The sequence below is a fragment of the Sinocyclocheilus anshuiensis genome, unplaced genomic scaffold (assembly GCF_001515605.1).
Source record: "Sinocyclocheilus anshuiensis isolate Anshui unplaced genomic scaffold, SAMN03320099.WGS_v1.1 scaffold423, whole genome shotgun sequence".
In the NCBI taxonomy this organism is placed as follows: domain Eukaryota; kingdom Metazoa; phylum Chordata; class Actinopteri; order Cypriniformes; family Cyprinidae; genus Sinocyclocheilus; species Sinocyclocheilus anshuiensis.
Window position 1 is genome coordinate 1,279,574 of NW_015549610.1, and position 20,236 is coordinate 1,299,809.

The 20,236-nt window shown below is 35.2% G+C and overlaps 1 protein-coding gene across 2 annotated transcripts in view; it reads left to right on the plus strand.

Moving 5' to 3' along the window:
- Nucleotides 1–3,434: 3,434 nt before the first annotated feature.
- LOC107659211 (exocyst complex component 2-like) overlaps nucleotides 3,435–20,236 on the plus strand; it is a 28,770-nt gene continuing 11,968 nt past the window's right edge. For both annotated transcript variants that reach the window (XM_016448076.1, XM_016448077.1), the window contains exons 1-20: nucleotides 3,435–3,531; nucleotides 5,736–5,864; nucleotides 6,724–6,900; nucleotides 7,307–7,433; nucleotides 8,237–8,350; nucleotides 8,428–8,552; nucleotides 11,846–11,926; nucleotides 12,541–12,686; nucleotides 13,754–13,835; nucleotides 13,964–14,066; nucleotides 15,265–15,383; nucleotides 16,266–16,370; nucleotides 16,857–16,981; nucleotides 17,100–17,168; nucleotides 17,734–17,891; nucleotides 18,589–18,710; nucleotides 19,454–19,515; nucleotides 19,613–19,693; nucleotides 19,793–19,852; nucleotides 19,941–20,002. In XM_016448076.1, coding sequence (XP_016303562.1) covers nucleotides 5,747–5,864; nucleotides 6,724–6,900; nucleotides 7,307–7,433; nucleotides 8,237–8,350; nucleotides 8,428–8,552; nucleotides 11,846–11,926; nucleotides 12,541–12,686; nucleotides 13,754–13,835; nucleotides 13,964–14,066; nucleotides 15,265–15,383; nucleotides 16,266–16,370; nucleotides 16,857–16,981; nucleotides 17,100–17,168; nucleotides 17,734–17,891; nucleotides 18,589–18,710; nucleotides 19,454–19,515; nucleotides 19,613–19,693; nucleotides 19,793–19,852; nucleotides 19,941–20,002 — 2,036 coding nt within the window. In that variant the 5' untranslated portion in view covers nucleotides 3,435–3,531; nucleotides 5,736–5,746. The remainder of the gene's footprint in view (nucleotides 3,532–5,735; nucleotides 5,865–6,723; nucleotides 6,901–7,306; nucleotides 7,434–8,236; nucleotides 8,351–8,427; nucleotides 8,553–11,845; nucleotides 11,927–12,540; nucleotides 12,687–13,753; nucleotides 13,836–13,963; nucleotides 14,067–15,264; nucleotides 15,384–16,265; nucleotides 16,371–16,856; nucleotides 16,982–17,099; nucleotides 17,169–17,733; nucleotides 17,892–18,588; nucleotides 18,711–19,453; nucleotides 19,516–19,612; nucleotides 19,694–19,792; nucleotides 19,853–19,940; nucleotides 20,003–20,236) is intronic.

The following is a 20,236-nucleotide window of genomic DNA, read 5'->3' on the forward strand; positions in this document are numbered from 1 at the left end:
AGGATCAGTTCTCCCCATTAACAAACCAGTATACGACTTCTGTTTCACTAAACTCCGAATTTGCTGCTTATTAATAGTTAGTAAGGTAAGTTTAGGTATTGGCTAGGATTAGGGATGTAGAACATGGTCATGCAGAATATGTGCTTTACAAGTACTAATAAACAGCCAATATGGTAATAGTAGGCATAATAAGCAGCTAGTAAGAATTGGTCCCTATACTAAACTGTTACCATTTTTTCAGTAATAGTATATTAAGCCATGTAAACAATAGCTGGTATCATTTAGATTATAAACAACAGTTTGTTTAGATTACAATTTTTTATTATTTAGTGAATAATAGAGAGAATTGGTCCCTACTAAAGTGTTAAAAAAAATGTCAGTAATAATATATTAAGCCATGTAAACAATAGCTGATATAGTTTAGATTATAAACAACAGTTTGTTTAGATTATAATTTTTATTATTTAGTGAATAATACTATTGCAATAAAGTATAGTTATATATAATTTCTATATACTGTATATTCTAACAGAAAGTACAGTATGTGCAGCTTATACAGCTTATACAGAAGTTACATGAGAGAGGTTGAAATAAAGGAGAGAGTTTGTTAAAGCAGTAGGTGAATGGTGACCCCTCCTCTTCTCTTTCTCTGCAGCACAGGATGTCTTTCATCCACCCTTTCCAAGAGGATCAAAAGCCCGTTAAAACTGACCCCAGTGTATTTTTCTCTCACACACGTAGTTTCCTCTGTCAGGTACCCCTTTTATCAACATTGTGGAAATGAGCCTCTATTTCTTTTTTTTTAATGCTTAGTTCATTACTCACGCACACACTTATACATTATACATTTAGATGAATGTCCTGCCAAATTCAAACACCCTATTTACGCTAAACTTCCTCTAGCTCATAAATTCAGTACAGCGACTGTAAACAGGTTAGCTCTGCTTGTGTAAATATAGAACTGTATATAACCTTGTAAATAAGTCTTCAATGTATATTACATTTCCGTGTGATATTTCGCTGTCAGACAGAAACCTCATATTTTATGCATTTTAAGAGAATTCTTTTCACGTCTTGTGAAAAGCAGTAGCCTAGATTTTATGACTGTACGCAGTACGCACATATGGCATGCGTATGATTTAGAATAACTGCTCAGCAATCTCTGCTTTTGTAGCGCCCCCAACTGGTCAAGTTTGGCACATACAATTTCATTTAATACTTATAAATGGACAAGATATTTCAGTTCTACATAGAACATTTTATTTCTACTTTTTCATTGCTACCCAGAAATGTCATTATTTTATACATTATGTTAATATGTGCCACTTTTAATATCTTCATGCTTTTATTTTATTTTTTACTTTAATTCACTTAATTGCTATCTATTTTAATGGAAACAATATTGACATAACATACAATAATAAAAAAAAAGTGTAAAAAATATTACCATAGGTGTTCAGTGATTAGTGGGTGTTAACACAATGTCAAAAATAGGAAACAAATAATATACAATATAGCAATAAACCACAAATGTCTCTTGCTGGTGTAGTATTCTATTAGTCAAATTAAGTCAAATTATGTAGAACAAATAAATAACCTTTGCAAATAAAATACAATTCACTAATACATATAGATTACGAATAACTGAAGAAAAATAGTAAACTATTCAAATGCATAACCAAACTTTTGAATTGCCTGTTGGCTTGACCAGAAAGAGACCTGGAAGTCCTACAAAAATCCCTGTTAAATGATTTTAAAACTGTTTTAGTGCTATATGATCTTATCTTCTTGTGTGCAGTATCAATGCAACTTATTCAATTCACTGTACTATGCAGTTCATGAAGACGTCAAGAGCTCAAGATAATGTAATTACAGTAACAGTGCTCTGTGAGAGTAATGTTTAGGTGTGTGTGTAATAGGAAGCCTATTCACAGTATTTCCTGTGCTGGCTCACATGGGAACACACTGACGAACACATTCAAGCAGAACAATAATGCAGAGAAATTTAATTCTTCTGCCCCCACTGAGTGTGTACTCAGTGCCATCAGAGTATAAAAGTGAATAAAAAAAAAAAAAAACTTTTAACCAGAAATTACCATGACTCAGCGCCAATTCATAACCTTGCCAAAAATATCTTTCCCTGTTACTCATTCTGTATTATTTCCCTGTTTCACTCTCGCTCTGTACCATACTGTTGTTTTTGGTCATTTTGATTCTTATTGCTGTGTTGTGACCCATGGTGTAGTAATTGCCACTTTCATATCAGGAATGTGGAGCCATCATCAGCAGTGCGTAAGCTGAACAAACAAACAGTGAAGATCTTAAGTGAGTTATCTTATTTTACTAACATTTTCTCTGTTAATTAGCTGGATGGATCTTTGGCGGTGGCCCTCTTGAGAAAATAACCGAGGCTTCATGACGTGTTTACACTGTTGAACATCCCCTGTGCTGTGGTGCCGTCACACGCAACACTGAGGCCGCAGAAAGTCAGATTGGATTTGATTCCTCAGATTAGTTCAGAATGATTGAAAAATTGACGTTCCCAAGAGCCCAAAAGGCCTTATCTGAGGGAAAGTATCTTTGCCGTGCACTATTTAAGGAGATAAGAGAGGGCATAATGGCGCACGGTGCTTGGGTGGTCTGTGTTGTGTGGTGTTATGGTGCGGCGCTTTCCCAGAACAAGTGGAAGTAACGCCATATGCATTGTGAAAATGGTTCATAATCTACATGTGACCTCACAGGACGACTTTGATGTTTAACTTTGTGTAATTGAAATACAATTAGTTAAATTGAGTGCTGCATCATAGCATGAAACTCAAAATAAAATCTGGAGCATGATGTTATATAGGCCTGTTTTATGAAATGATTAATAACTTTCAAATTATAAACAAAAAATTCTTTGAATTTGAATTGTTCATTCAAAAAACTAGATATTTATTTTAGATAGATCTATCTATCCCTTGTTTACATCATTATTGTGCATATTACCATTTGTATATAAAATTTAATTGTATTTCATTTCATTGTAGGCTATATAGGTTTCATTCATATTTAATGATGATTAAATAAAAATGCTAAATAACTTTAATACGCAACGTTTCGGTCAAAAGACAGCTACGAAACGTTGTATATTCAATTTATTTAGCTAGTTACCAAGCAAGTTCGAGTGGTGTGTAGGATTTTTCGTTCTTGTGTTTTATTTTGAACTTTAAATGTATTCGACGCATCTAATAGATTCGGTTGTGCAAGGTAACTTACTACATATTTTATGACAGTTCAAATAATCAGTCTCTTCTTTTTCACTGCACTGTCATTTGTAGGCATTTACACATTTATAAAATAAAGAATAATGGCATAGCCTATATGTTAAAATTACAGTTTGCACAACTACACTCTGTGGCTCAATATGATGCATAATGCATGAACTGTCATGTGATTCGTCGTGTGCGCGGGGCCGCAGTTTCTAAACCGGAACTGTTTTTCAGAGGAAAGAAATGTTGTATAGAGATTCTCTTCACTGCCTTTACCACTGTAAGTAATCGCAATGTTTTATTCTACCTTGCTTTTCGGAAAATAAAGCAGGGTTCTTATTATGCGGAAAAGCTATCGTCTCAATAAATTCGTTGTCGTCGGCTTGTCATTTCTGTCAGATTGTTTTTAGCATTAGCCAGCAAGCTATTGTCATATGTCAGAGCTGCTTTTTATGTCCATGTTTTGTTTGACAACCTCGCCATCGTGTATGTAAATTAGTTTGTATTTATCTTCAATGAGTTATGTATTTTATCTTTGTAAATATTCATGTTTGTTCTAATTAAAGAGGATAAACTGCTTGTTAACACTCACCGTCGGTTCATTATATTGTAAGTAATTACAAACTCATCATACAGCTACAATATTATAAATCCTTAATCCAGTTTGCATGAATAATCATTTTAGCAAAGTAATAGTTTATAAATCAAATTTGACTTGACTAGAGCCTGATAACTAGATATACTTGTGTGCAATCAGTTTCATTTGTTTTGATTTCATTTCTATGAGAGATCTAACATCTTGTTTTGTTTTGGGGGCTTAAAACAAAATGAGCATTCAGACATGTTCTGTTTGTGCTTTTCTTCCGTCTCATCTTCAGTTATGTGTTTTTCCATGATTGTCAGTGTTAAATAATAGCAGCAACTTAAAATGCAACCCAGGGCCCATCATGCTTTGCAAGAGCTCAGTTTTCTTTTGATGTATTATTATAGCTGAAATTATTATAATGTAAATTGAAATCAGATTATAGCTATATTATTAATAATAGTTAATTATCCTTTTTTATGTGTTGATTATTGAATGCATGTTTTCTATTTGGTGTTTAGAGATTATACTCCCTGCTGCAGTAAAACACTGCAAATCTATTTCATATGTCTTGCAAACACAGACTTGCAGAAATTAATAAATTCTTGCTGATAAAATAAGACAATAATTATTTATATCATGGCCTATATTTAAAATGTGTACTATTGTGTCTAATAAAAGCTCTAAGTAGTCATTTTGTAAATGTCGAAAAAGTATATGCAGTCAGCAGTATGATGCTCTGGTGTTAAATAGTTTGTTCAAGCTCCTGCTATTACATGTGGAGTGTTAATTTCTCCTGCTGAGAGAGTGTGTTCTGTAGGAGGGGGGTCACTGTGTTTATGAAGGGGGCTGAGTGTTGATAGGACGGTGCTAGTAATTTGTCTGAGACGAGCTGCTTATTCCATAGAGACTCTTAAATGTCAATCATCTAAGCAGTCAATCATTCCCAAATGTTGCCACACAGAAGTGTGTGTGTGTGTGTGTGTTTGACTTAACCATATTCATTTCCATTTGATTTTGCTGTAACTGCGCAGTAGACATTTTTTGAAGTGGTTTTGTTTTGTGATTTGTTTTGCCCCACCCCTTCTTTCTTTCATTCTTTCTTTCCCACTGATTTTTGGTTTGTCAAATAATAATAAAAAATAATGATAAAAAAATCCCAAGCTACTTAATAGATTATATTTCTCCCATTTTCTTAATTTATTTTTAAAATTATCGTTGTCACCCTGACATTGCTGGGACACTTTTGAGTTTCGAATTAAAACATGCTTGTGCATGTATGCATGAATTGTATTTAATGGACATCCAGACAAAAACAAAACAGGGCACCATTGACCTATATAATCTATAAAGACAATTTCAGTATTTCCCAAAATATTGGCATCACCATAAGATTTCTGCAGTGAATATACATGTCAGGCACCCAGTTTATTTTACTGCTAGACGTGGCAATACGTCTTCTGAATCTGCACTGTGGACTTTGAGGTCTTGCTGTAGAACTCAACCATCACCCTGTCCCCCTCCAGAGACCACACATATGCAGAAACACACCCTCCCAGACCACACAGAGTCAGTCATGGGGTCTTGCACGCAAACCGCCCTTGAGACTGACATGTGCTCCGTGTGGGTGTTTGTATAAGAGAGAGAGCATCTGTGACAGTGCAAAAGCTACAGGAAAAAATGCCTTGATTGCTGAGCTACTAGTTATATTGTATATAATGTTGCATCTCCAAACAGTAACACGTTCGCTCTGTGTGAGCCGGATGGGTAGATTTATTTGTTCATGTCTAACAGTCTTTAAATGCACTGAACATGCTGAATGTTTTAATGTGTTACCTTTAGCAGTGATGAGACTGTCTCTGGAGCCTAAACAAAACACTGTTTACCTGTGTCTCACCTAGGTGTGTGAAGGATGTCTCGTGCACGCCAGCCTCCTTTGGTCACTGGCATCTCACCCAATGAGGGCGCGCCGTGGACCAAAGTCACTATTCGTGGAGAGAACCTGGGCACTGGACACAATGACCTCATAGGTAATACACATGCACATTTGAACAAACATACACTAGCGTTCAAAGGTTTGGGGTCATTAAGCTTTTTGTTTTTAGAAATTAATGTTTTTATTCAGCAAGGGTGAAACTGATTGTAAGTGACAGTTAAGACATGTTGCAAAAATTGTATGTTATTTTAAATATTCTATTTATCAAAACATCCTGAAAAAAAAAATCATGGTTTCCCTAAAAATATTAAGCTGCAGAATGGTTTTCAACATTGATAATAATAAGTAATGGTGATAATAATCATAATAAAACCTTTTTAAATTTTGTAAATAATATTTCAAAAATGTTTGATTAAATAAATGCAGTCATTGTGAGACTTCTTACAAAACATTTAAAAATCTTATCGACCCCAAACATCTGAACACTTAAATTCAGACATTTTCTTCTAATTTAGCAAAGTGAAAAAAAAGCATGCAACTGTTAAAATGAATGTCTTCATACAGAAATGATCAGTCTATGAAATCTGGAGAAAAATAAATGGCATGGTTTAAATAGATGCTGCATAATATTTTATTATGAGTTTGCAACTCAGTGAATCTGTAAAACGAGGTGAAACTAAAAGCTAAGCAAAAATCTGTATTTTTGTTATTGTTAGCTATATTAAACACATATCTTTTTTGTAATTAAGCAGCAAAAACAAACAAAAGAAAAAAAAACACAGTACAGTTCGATGTTCACAGACCTGATCTACAATATAATAATTAGTTTTTTTTAATGGGCCTGGATGGTCACATCAAATTAGATCAGCACTCAGAGTAAGATACCATTAAGGACCTGAGCTGAAGCTAATTTGGCCATTTGATTTCCTTTTCTCTTGGTCTTTGTCTGTCAGGTCTGTCTATCTGTGGTCATAACTGTTTGCTGACAGCAGAATGGATGTCTGCTAGTAAGATAGTGTGTCGAGTGGGTCCTGCTAAAGATGACAAGGGCGAGATCATCGTCACCACCAAGAGCGGAGGTCGAGGGACGTCCACGGTCTCCTTCAAACTGCTCAAACCTGAGAGGATCGGTGAGCCACACACACAAACTCACGTATACACACTCTGTGTGCATGTTTACAATGCTCAATCCTACACCAATTATGCTTAACCCTGACAAGTTGTAAGGTCACGTAAACACCTTCTGCTTAATCAAGATCTGCCTAATCAAAAAACGATTGCCACACATTGTTTTATACCAACTTAAGTCAGTTTATGTTTTGATGTGAAAAGAAAAGAAAATTTCTGATCATTTCGGATCTCTGTAAATGTGCTTTTTTTGCATTCTCAGCATATTATTGTGCATGTAAACACTCTCAATGTCTTTTATAGGCAAAATCACAATTTCGGTTTGATTGATTACACACTCCTTAAATGCACACATATGCTCTTTGAAGACTGCAATGGATTTTAAGATTTTATGTTTTTTGTGTTTAGGCATTCTGGATCAGTCTGCGGTCTGGGTTGATGAGTTGAATTACTATGACATGAGGACCGATCGCAACAAAGGAATCTCTCCTCTCTCGCTGAGGCCGGCCAACCCTTTGGGCATCGAAATAGACAAGTAACGAAACATTCACAATTGAGTTTGTGTTGTCCTCTTATGAACTTACAAAGTAATAAATTTACACCTACAACTAAGCACACGCATTGCTGTACTCAAATTACACACATGTGCTTCATTTCTGACTGTCTTTTTAAAACACACACTCACATAGACCAAAACAAATGCATTCCCTTACACACGTCACCCAAAAAGCACTGCCCTGTGTTTATAGAAGTAGACTGCTGTGTTTATAAGGAAGGAGGTTCAGCCCATTGTGTGTATGTCTTCTACCTGGGTGATGTCATTGGTACACCATTTCCTTAGATAGGAAGTGAAACTCTTCCTTTCCCTGACCTCTGCAGCACCTCTAACCATTTACTTATTTGTGTCTATATATTCAGTCAAATGAGATACACTACTGTTCAGAAGTTTGGGGTGAAAAGATTTTGTAATGTTTTTTAAAACCATTATCTTATACTCATCAAGTCTGAGTATAATTTGCAGCAGTGATTACTCCAGTCTTCAGTGTCACATGATCATTCAGAAATCTTTCTAATATGCCAATTTTTGTATTTCTTTCAAAAAATAAATCTTACTGTACCCAACGGTATATGGGTCATATGTATTTCATCAGTCTATTCTGTGACGCATCAAAAGACCCAGTGGGTAGGTGTATGCAATGCTGTTTATATGTGGACAGATCTGGTTTTCTCTGTGGTCTGTAGTGTGGTAGAGCAGATGGTCTATGATCTGTGATGTTTTCATGATGGGTCTTTATAGATCAGCTGTGTGGGTGTCTAACTATGTCTTTTGTTTTTCAGAGGGAAGGTTCCTCTGAAGGATCTGGAGAACATGTTCCCTGGGATGAGTGGAGACTTCACCAGCGAAAATTTCTCTGCCACCTGGTATCTCATGGAGAACCATTCTTCAACCAGGTCGGTCTAGATACCATTTGTGAATCTGCCAAAATAGATTTGTGTGTGATGTGGTGTTATGTTTGTTGCTGTTGTAGCTTTGAGCAACTGCGTGTGACTGTGGGAAATCTTAAGAAACAGGCCAGTAAGAAGAATGAGGGCAGTCTGGCCTATGTGAAAGGAGGTCTCAGCACTTTCTTTGAGGCTCAGGATGCTCTTGCAGGTACGTGTGCTTAGTGTGTACACATTAAAACACATAAACACAGCCGTAAGTAAAGACAACATGAAATGGCATTCTTGCATTTGACTGAAGGAAACGGAAGCAGTTTTGAGGGAAACAGAACAGTGTGTGGGAAGTAATATAGGGTGGGACTGGATTGTGTCCATGAGGATTTTGTTGCCTTTAGGTCATGTTGGAATCATTGTGTTAAAATTACTCATCCCGTAAATACAATGTTGTAATGACCAGTGGGAAGCATAGGATCTCCTTTGAGTCCCTTTTTGAGTTGATTGGAATTAAAGACTGGGGGAAAAAATGGCAATTGATCATAATACAATATCGTTTTTTGGACATTTTGGACACATTTTGTGGACTTCTGGTAAAGAATTGCAAAGCTCAGTTGCCAGAAACCATTGAGACTACCAAAATTTCAGAGTGAAATTATGGTTTAAATTACACACTGTTTTTCTGTTATCTTGGAAGCCCTCTGAGGAATATAATCTTGTTCTGATAGAAACGTTTGTGATTTCGATAATTTTTTTTCCACAATGAAAGTCATTTTGACCTTCACTGAATACTGTAACTTAAGCTTAATTTCTTGTTGCACTGCCTGGATTTAGACCTTTTTGACAACTCACTGGGTTGGTGCCTGTATTAAGACATAGGCCTAAAGTACAGCCTATTTAGACAACATGAATGCTAGATCTACCGTTTAACCAAATTAGGTGCATGGGCCTTTTTCCCCCCACATTTCTCGTGTCATTGTACACAGGTGTATGTGTCTCTACTCAGACTGCTCTCATCAGAGGTCAATGTCACCAGGCAGATTCTATTTTCAAATCTGTCTGTGTGTGTAGGACTTGTCTCGGGTCACTTGTCTCGAGTCAAACAGAAGAACTATTCTTAGCACTGCGTGTCCATGTGATTGACAGACATGGGGACGGATAACAAGGCGTGGTTGTCATAATGTTTAGATGAGGTTGTAATAAGGTTGTCATTGTGCTGAGAGGAAACGAGAGCGCAGGAAACGGAAGCTGCACTGATTCCCAGAGAAGACTCCCAAAACTTACCAGGCAGAAGTCAAAACATACCTCAGAGACAGAGGAAGCGTACCACACAGCATTCCGGACCCCGGGGGGGAGCCGGAGGTTAGCCCTGACGTCATTGTGTACAGAAGTCTCCCAAATCCAGATGTGGAGAGAAAATAGACTTCATTTAGGTTTTTGTGCAAAGGTTTATCTTCCAATTTAAAGGCACTCTATAATATATATACATATGATCTGTTTGCATCCCCTTAAAAAGTCTTAAAATGTCTCAAATTCAGTTTGATCAAATTTAAGGTCAAAATGTCTTAAATGGTATAACACAAGTCGTAATTATCATTTAGGAGATCTTAAATTTGTGATTACTAATGTGATTATTAAACTTCAAAAGGCTGTGATTAAATTAAATAAATGTGAGTGCTTAGGGATGTAACGGTATGAAAATTTCTTATCACGATTATAGTGAACAAAATTATCACGGTTATGTTAAAATGTGCTGGAGATGTTAAAAAAGTACCGACACATAGATCACTTCAAGTTTTATATTTAAAAATCAACAAACAACAAATAAAATGACTTTTTGTTTGCATAATCACTAAAACAATAACATTACCAATGATGTTTGGATTTTAAATGACAACTTGACTGACAACAGTTTAATAGCATGTTGAAATATCTAATGTAAATGTTCAAATAAAGCTTTGAAAAAGTTTAATAAAAAGGTAAACCTCACATTTCAGCCTTTACATAAAGAAAAGATATGTCAAAATGATAATTGATTAATAAATGATTATATGTATTTTATCTGCTCCATAAATAATTCTAGATAACTTATCTGAATTGTTTAAATGTGTAGAATCCACATAAGCTTGTTTTTCATCAACCGGTCAAAATTTACAGCAGGGCATGCAAATTCCTTCTGGAAAAGCTGAATTAGAGCTGTTTCCCGTAACCTCCGTGGACAAAGCAGTATTGCGATTAAGAACACTTCCTTTAGGTATTACATGGAGCGAAGATGAAAACAAAATGCCATCGAATCGTTTCTGAAGACAGTCAGAACCTTCAGAGGTACATTCATAATTCATTCATTCATACATTCATTTGTATAATTCCCTTAGCACTCTTTTAAAACCTCCCAGCTTTTTTGCCCTGTTTTCACTCTGTGCTGTGCGCACGTGAGACTGTTACTTAAAACTGTGCTTTAAGCTGGACAGTATTTATTTATCGTGAGTTGCTCAAATCGCGGTAATCTATTACGGTTTTAAAAGATGAAACAGTAATACTAACCGTGGGGAATTTTATCATGATTTAACGTCAAACCGGTAATCGTTACATCCCTATGAGCGCTACACATTCAAAGTTAAAACACTGCTCTGTTGTATGTTCTACAGACTTGTGGTTTCAGAGCAGTTCGCAATCAGTGAAAACCGCACATTTATGCCAAGTGATTATGTATAATCTACTGTTGATGAATTATGACAGTGTTTACGTTATGGGGTTTATATTGTAAAATGTTGTTGGTGGTTGCAAGAGTTCTTATTTTATTTGTAGACTAGTTTGGAGTAGTAATGTATAGACAATTCAAAATATTTTGGGATTGTTTAGAATTAAAACTCCTGTATTATTCACAAAATCTTTATTATTGTTATTATTTGTAATTTGGTTACACAATAAGCTGTATTCAGCACTTTATTCAACATAAACTCTTGTAGATTCTCTTTGGGCCACCCTGTTACAGTAAGGAAAAACTAAGAACATTGTTTAACACATTCAATAAACAGATTTCTTGTTAATGCACTATTATTATATCAGCAAAATTTAATATTAGTTGACCTCTAAATTATATATGAATGAATGATGTATTAAGCAGTATTAAGTCTTTATTGAATGTATGTGGCCTGTTTAAACAAGTTTAATTAATTGAATTACTTGATTTATTTTGAGATTGTATAGGTTTGTTCTGTATGGACATACAGTATGAAAATGTCTTAAAAATTTGGTTTCAAAAACTGCATATACCCAGTGTTTGTTAAGACAGTGTAATATAAAGTTCAAAAGAACAGCATTTATTTGAAAAATAAATCTTTTGTTACATCATAAATGTCTTTACTGTCACTTTGATTAATTATTTGCGTCCTTGTTGAATACAGGTATTAATTTCTTAAAAAAAAAAAAAAAAGTAACTGACTTTTGAACGGTAGTGCAAATGCTCTCAAACATACATTTTTTTTCTCTCCCACTTTTTATGTCTAGCTATCCATCAGAAGCTTGAATCGGACGGCACTGAGAAGGTGGAGGGCTCTATGACCCAGCGACTAGAGAACGTCCTTAACAGTAAGACGTAAAACCAAACACATGCTCAAAATCACACACGATTACACAAAGCAGCTAAATTTAGGATCAGACTTGCATATGCATTCTCTTTAGACCATCAAAGCCACACATTTCACACAGACCTCGGTGTGTTTCTGTGAGTGCGTCTGCGTGTGTTCGAGTCCACTCATATCCCAGTCATATCTCCATGTCAATTCTCTCACGTGACGGTAGGTCAATAAACACGCTCGTTTCCTGCGCGCCGCACAAATAAACCAGTCACACACTGACATGCTTTCATCGCCCAACTCCTCCTCATCCTCCTCACCACCCATCTTTACAAGTACATTTAGATGTATGTTCTTCCAAAGCCATTTACTGCCTTTGACTCTCAGCCAATCACAAAGAGACTCAATGGTGGAAAAAGGCTGGTCAGACTTTTAGAGTGGTCAGGGGGCTGGTTCTTATTAAATCTGACCAAGGGAATCCAGAATAGCTCTGACCACCCAAGAAGAGGGAGCACAAGAGATCTTGAATTTATTTCAAACCGGGCGAGAATGATTAAACCACTTTTTATCAGCTGTTGTCCTTCTACACCCTTTTCTCATCTCTTTCCATTTGCTCATTCCTCTCAGGAGCAAGTGAAACTGCTGACACCCTGTTTCAAGAAGTGTTGGGCAGAAAGGACAAGGCCGACTCCACACGCAACGCTCTCAATGTCCTCCAGAGATTCAAATTTCTATTTAACCTGCCACTCAACATAGAACGCAACATCCAGAAGGTGGCATCCTCCATGCATATACACACACCTTTTTTTCTCTAATGCTTTCTCCTACACATTACCTTTCAACAGTTTGGGTACATGGATATTAGGGATATTTATTTAATTCATATATTTTTTCAGTAAGGACACATTAAATTGATCAAAAGTGACAGTAAAGACTTTTACATTGTTGCAAAAAAAAAACATTTGTAATAAACGCTGTTCCTTTGAAACTTTGAATCACAATTTATGAATCACAGTTTCCACAAAAATATTAAGCATCACAACTGTTTTCAATATTAATAATAATCAAAAAGGTTGGTTTCTTGAATACCAAATTCAGCATATTAGAATGATTTCTGAAGAATTTGACTCTTGACGACTGGAGTAATGGCTGCTGAATATAATAATAAATTACATTTTAAAATATATTAAAATACAAAACAGTTATTTAAAATTGTAATAGTATTATCGCAATATGTGACCCTGGAGCACAAAACCAGTCATAAGTAGCACAGGTATATTTGTAGCAATAGCCAAAAATACATTGTATGGGTCAACATTATCATTATAAAATTTTTATTTTATGCCAAAAATCATTAGGATATTAAGTAAAAATCGTGTTCCATGAAGATATTTTGTACATTTCCTACCATAAATATATCAAAACTTAATTTTTGATTAGTAATGTGCATTGCTAAGAACTTCATTTGGACAACTTTAAAGGCGATTTTCTCAATATTTTGATTTTTTTGCACCCTCAGATTTCAGATTTTCAAATAGTTGTATCTCAGCCAGATATGGTCCTATTCTAACAAACCATACATCAATGGAAAATCTTTCAGATTATGTATAAATCTCAATTTCAAAAAATTGGTCCAGTTTTGTGGTCCAGGGTCACATATTTCACAAGTATTATAAAGTATTTTTGATCAGAAAACTGCAGCAGAAGTGACTTCTTTTAAAAACATTGCAAAATCTTACCATCACCAAACTTTTGAACGCTAGTATATACACCCTATGATATATAAAAATGATCTCTGAATGTTAAACTGACTGTGCATATGTGTATGTTTTCTTTCCAGGGCGATTATGACGTTGTTATCAATGATTATGAGAAAGCCAAATCTCTGTTTGGGAACACAGAGGTCCCAGTCTTTAAGAAAGGTGATCTGATCTTCATTGATAATGGCTGATAACATATGTTAATGTGACACGCATCCTCTTATATACATTCACATTAGCTGGAGTGCTGTGTAAATGTTAAGAAAGATTGCCTGCATATGTGTTTGTAGTGTATTCGGAGGTGGAGACGCGTATAGAAGCCCTGAGGAAACTGCTTTTGGATAAACTTCTGGAGACCCCATCCACTCTACATGATCAGAAACGTTATATCAGGTGTGTGACAAGCAACTTGCAAAGAATAACTGCAATTGCGTTTCTAAGAGAATTGAAATAACAGTGACGCAAAAAAAAAAAAAAAAAACTTAAATTATGAGTGCAGACTCACTTTATTCATCACCTGTGACAGGGATTTTGATGCTTTTTGATGCCAGGGACCCTCAAATATGAAAAAATAAATAAAAAATCAAGTAAAAAGACCCATACTGTGTGGAAAAAGTAAACTCAAAAATTTTAATTTTAATTATAAATATTGATTTTATTTAGTACTGTCAAACGATTAATCGCATACAAAATAAAAGTTTTTGTTTGCATAATATATGTTTGTGTTCTGTGTATATTTATTAAGTATATATAAATACACACACATACAGTATATATATTGAGAATATTTACATGTATTTACATGTCTATTTATATTCATATAATTTATATTATAAATAAATATATTTAATATATCAACATAATATATTTTTCTGAATAATACATAATAAATATACACAGCACACATACATATATTATGTAAACAAACACTTTTATTTTGGATGCTAGCACTAATTTTATTATAACAAATGTTTTCAAAAGAAGTGCTTACCTAGGCTGCATTTATTTGATCAAAATATTTATAAGGTAAAAACAGTAATATTGAGAAATATTATTACAATTTAATTGTTGTTGTTGTTGTTGTTTTTGAATATATTTTTAAATGCAATTTATTCCTGTGATACAAAGCTAAATTATCAGCATCATTACTCCAGTCTTCAGTGTCACATGATCCTTCAGAAATCATTCTAATACACTGATTTGGTTCTTAAGAAGCATTTCTTATTATTATCACTGTTGAAAACATTTACAATATTTTTGTGGAAACCGTGAAACTTTTTTTTCAAGATTGTTTGATGAATAGAAAGTTTACAAGAAAAGCGTATTTGAAATGGAAAATGAAATAGTCTTTCCTGTCACTTTTTGATCCTTCCTGAATAAAAGTATTAATTTCTATAAAAAGAATAAAAGTATTCTAATTCCTACTGACCCTAAGCCTTTGAACGGTAGTGTAAATATTTTATACTTAATAATTTATTTTAAGTAATTACATTCCCTAACTTACATGACTTGTCGTTGTGTGAGGGGTTTAAGGGGGTCCTGAAAAGGACACAATTATATTGATCTAATGATTTTCTCTCTTTTACTCAAGATATCTGTCAGATCTACATGCTCCAGGTGACCCGGCATGGAAATGTATAGTCGCTCAACACAAGTGGATCCTGCAGCTGATGCAAAACTGTAAAGAAGATTTTATCACAGAGCAGAAAGGTACACACACACGCAGCTAGTCTGAAATAAATTGATGGTTCCTCTACATCTCCGAAGAGTGAAAGCAGTGTGTGTGTTCTTCCCTGTGTGTGTGTGTGTGTTTAGATAGAGAGCAGCCCGTGTGTGGTCTGGTCATGACCCTATAGAGAACAGGAAGTCCACAGAGCTCTATAGTGTGGCAGAGTTGAGGGGGGGTTTGCTGTAGAGAGAGACAGACATCGGGGAATACAAGAAGAGAGAGGAGCATAGATAAACACAGGAGATGATTGGACACCTGGATCAACACCAGCACTCATTTTTTATCAAAAGAAAGCGAGTAAATGTCCAAGTGGCTGAATGGTATACATCTTTATCTGTGAGAGAGAAACATGACATGTGTACACTATCTGGACATACTGAGTGTTTCAGACTATATCAGCAATTTAATCAAGACTCAGGAAGAGCCCCAGAAAGACCTTTATTGCCATCTACTGTCAGAGAAGAGCTACTGCACCATACGTTCCAGTTTGTCTTTGCTGGTAACCAAAAGGTTGTAGATTTGAACCTTACCACAGGGCGATTGTCCTATGATAAGTATTTTGAAAGTCAATTTGCATTTCGCCTCATGATTTGCACTCAAATCACAGTGAAAGAAAGAAAGAAAAAAAAATAATAGTGTAGCATCATCTAGACCAGTGTTTCCTCATAAGCAAGGCTCAAATTTGCCTTCATCAACATCAGACCAGAAATGTTTCTTTTAATTCGAGCCCGAATTGTCACTCTTAACTGACTGATATATCAGCCATGTGACGGGTTAAACGAAACCCTTCACTTTTATAAACGTGATTCATTATTAAATGCTGCCATATGTAGATGAACATTCATTGTGTCTCTCTGTGTCAGTGGGTGGTGTCGGTTTAGAGATGGATCGGTCCTCAGCTCTGAACAGGATCAGCCTCTCAGCTCCGGTGAAGAGAGGAGGCAGCTTCCAGACACCTAAAGATGACTGTGAGTACAAAAACAGAATGATGCATACAATACACTATTGTTTGAATGATTAAATGTTTCTGAAGGATCATGTGCTGCTGAAAAATTCAGCTTTGCCATCAAACGCATAAAGTACATTTTTAATTATATTAAAATACAATACTGTTATTGTATTACAATTTCACAATATAATAGTTTTTACTGTTTTTAGCCTGTTGAGCATAAGATACTTCTTTTAAAAACATTAAAAAATCTTACCAATTTTATATACAGTTATACAGTAGTGTACATCTGGATATAAAATTATGGAAAATGTTCTGATTTGCTGTGATTTTGTTGCTTTTGTGCTGAATTTCACTTTCAGTTAAGTCAAACATGATATGATGTTTGAAACTGCGCCTAGTTAGGAAGAGTTGTGAAACTCATCGAAAACTCATTGTCAGCCGTTTCATTTCAGAAGCAGAATACAGCTGTCTTCATAATATTATATCATACATATTTTCTCAGCGTGGCACTATAAAAGCCCTCAGCAGGTGCGGTTTGTGGAGAAGCTCTCAGACGTGGTTATCAGCCAGCTGCCCAACTTCTGGAAACTCTGGATCTCTTACGTCAACGGCAGCCTTTTCAGTGAGGTAGATACACAGACAAATATACTGGAGTATTAATAAGGAGTGTTAGAAACCAGGGCTAGTGTAATTATGTTTTGATTACATACACATTGACTCATGTTGACTGTGTTGTCTTGGACAGACGGGAGAGAAGTCTGGTCAGGTGGAGAAGTTAAAGAAGAACGCCCGGCAAAGACAGAATGACTTTAAGGTCAGTAAAGCAGCTGGAATGGTTTTGTGCTTGTAGTCTTGTGATTAAGAGTGTGCGCATGAGCCACTAGGATTTAAGACCAATGATGCACCGAAACTTCTGAAACCGAAAATATTTGGCCCAAAAATTAATTTTCAGTTTCGGCTGAGACCGTTTAGAGGGCTGAAACTGTGGTGTATAATCTGTGTTTCTTCCATACCGCATTTGGACTGTGTCAGTGTCTGTTTCATGTACATAACAGGTGAACATGTCAGCTGCGTGGGCGCTAGGGCTGGATTGACAATATAAAAATATACATTTCCCGTTCATTTTCATTTTGATGAACCAAGGTCTTAGTTATAGCACGGAATAAGCATGAATTAACATAAGTAGCTATGTCGAAAATCACTATATTTATATTTACTCAGCCTGTTGTCTTGAAAGTAGAAGCATAAGTATATCATTACAAAGTTGATATAAATATTGCCTTTTGTGCCATTTAAATGTTTATATATTACTCAGCTTTTATTTGAGTGTTGATTTGGTAACTTTGCATAATGGGTTTGGCACATTTGATTGTGTTTAGGGCATGATTGAGGAGGTGACGCGTCGTTTGGTGCAGTTGGTTCGAGGGGCTCTGTTACCCTCCTCTCTTACTGAGCTGCAGCTGAGGCAGTGTGGAGGCTGGGACACAAAAACCCCTCTCGGTGGAGCCTGGCTCACTCAGGTCATCCACACCGTCAGGTATGTGAGTGACTTTGTAGTAAAAATGTAGCAATTAGTAATCGGTCAAAATGAAAATTCATGGCCAAAAACTAGTTTGCTAATTGCATACTCTTCTGTAGACTTAAAGGGATAGTTCACCCAGAAATGAAAATTCTGTCATCATTTACTTACCATCAGGTCGTTCCAAACCTGCACGGCTTGCTTTCTTCTATGGAACACAAAAGAAAGTATTTTGAGAAGTCTCTGTTGTTTTTTTTGTGCATACTGTGAATGTCAATGGTGGCCTAAAGTGTTTGATTACCAACATTTTTAAAAATATATTTCTATTTGCACAAAACAAAGCCAATTTTGGGTAAACTTTAAGCAAGTTTGTTGTGCTGCTGCGTTCATCTGTTTCATGTAAATTGAATTGTAAAACAACTTTTTTTTTCCAATTCAGTCATCTTGATCATTTACATTTACATTAGATCCAGCTAAACCGGGATCATTGCATATGCGGGCTGCGGTTTTTTGTCATTGATTCTGTTATTAAATGTTAAAGTACTGTTTTTTGTTTTTTTTTTCACTTTGAGTGGCAGAAATTTTGGTCAATCCTTAGTAGGTATTCATCCTACTAAGTAGTATTATTATAGTATTAATAATACTAAGTAGTATTATAGTAGTATTCATCCTTTCCTTTATTTTCTAATAAAGCTGATTTGATTTTCTCTCTTAGGTTAAGTCATGAAGCTCTGTCAGCTTTAGAGATTCCTAATGACCTGCTGCAGGTGATTCAGGATTTACTGCAGGACCTGCGTGTGCATTGCCTGCTGACCACATTACAGCACACTGAAGAGGGTAAAACTATTCACTGAGCTTTTGTGAATGTCTTGGTTTCATTTCAGGCAAACAATGGCAAATGAGATTTCTGAGCTGTTCTACAGAATATTTGATTAAAATGACTTGCAGATAAGGTTGTTGGTCAACACTGATCATCTCAAGATGGACTGGCTGAAATATCAGTCTGGCACTAATGTTGATTGCTCCAGATGAAAACAACAGAGGGAGCTCTAGAGCTCACAACTAAACCTGTTTTCATTCAAGTTCAGTATAAACAGCTCATTAGTTATTTTAGGGTTGCAGCAAAACTGCTCTAGTGAACTATACTTTTATTCACAGAATTAACCGTAGATATATTGACGAACACTACTAGCTAGTCAACATCTGGAGCAGTATAAACTACATTTTTAGTAGCCAAACAGTTGTTCGGATATTTTCTAAACCTCACAAAATTGCAGAAATCCCTGCATCTTCTTTTTTTAGCAAAATACTGCTGTGAATTCTGCTGTCTATCACTAGGATTTGGACTTTTTTTATATAAATTAGGATGTTTAATAGTTGTATTTTGCTGTAAATTTGTAACTAATGTTGTAACTAATAGTCAACTACTTTTTCAAAAGACTAGCTTTCAGAGTTAAAATAGTTTCCTTAATACTGATGTTGGGAGAATGTGAGAAGAGTTTAAATGTTTTGATTTAATGGGATTGATTATTTAATATTAATTATTATTTAATATTAAACTTTGTGGGTTTTTTTTTTAGACGTAAAGAGACTTGCAGAAAAAGAAGACTGGGTTGTGGACAACGAAGGAATCGCATCACTGGTACATGTTTTATACTTTTTTAATATTTTATCTAGTTTATTTCATTCTAAAAACGTGAAAATCAAAAACCAAAGGATAAATGGTGTGTCTGTTTCAGCCGGCCCAGTTTGAGCAGTGTATGGTTCAGATGCTGCAGTCTCTAAAGGAGCCGATGGAATGTAAACCCGGAGAGATCAATGTACAAATATTCACACAACACTCATCCTCTGCCCTTCCACTGCAGATTATATGGAGAGTAATCAGTAATATTTGTGTTTTTTTTTTTTTTTGTCCTCAGATCTTTAATCTGGATGTGATTCAGGACAAAGCTTGTGAACGGTGTGTTTCTATCATGAAGGTACTGTGTGCTGTTTTTTGTGTATGTTGGGATTTGTAAATATAATCATGCTGTATAAAAAGAATTTGTATGTCTCTGCTTGTTTTAGGTCTTTATTAAGTGCCTCGAACAGCTCAGCACCAAGACTGATGGAGACATCGACACCTCTCAGTGAGATTCATTTTATATAAAGTTCATTATAGATGAAGTTTATACCATTTCAACAGTCATTTTGATTTAATTTTCAAATCTCGGGTGGTGTAAAATTCTGTAAAAATATTTGTTAAATAAAATATATACAGTAAAAATATATATTATAAAATTATTAAAAAATATATATATTTTGTTTCTTGGTTTTCTTGTTATATGACACCTAGTTGGCTTCCTACATGCTCATTATGCCAT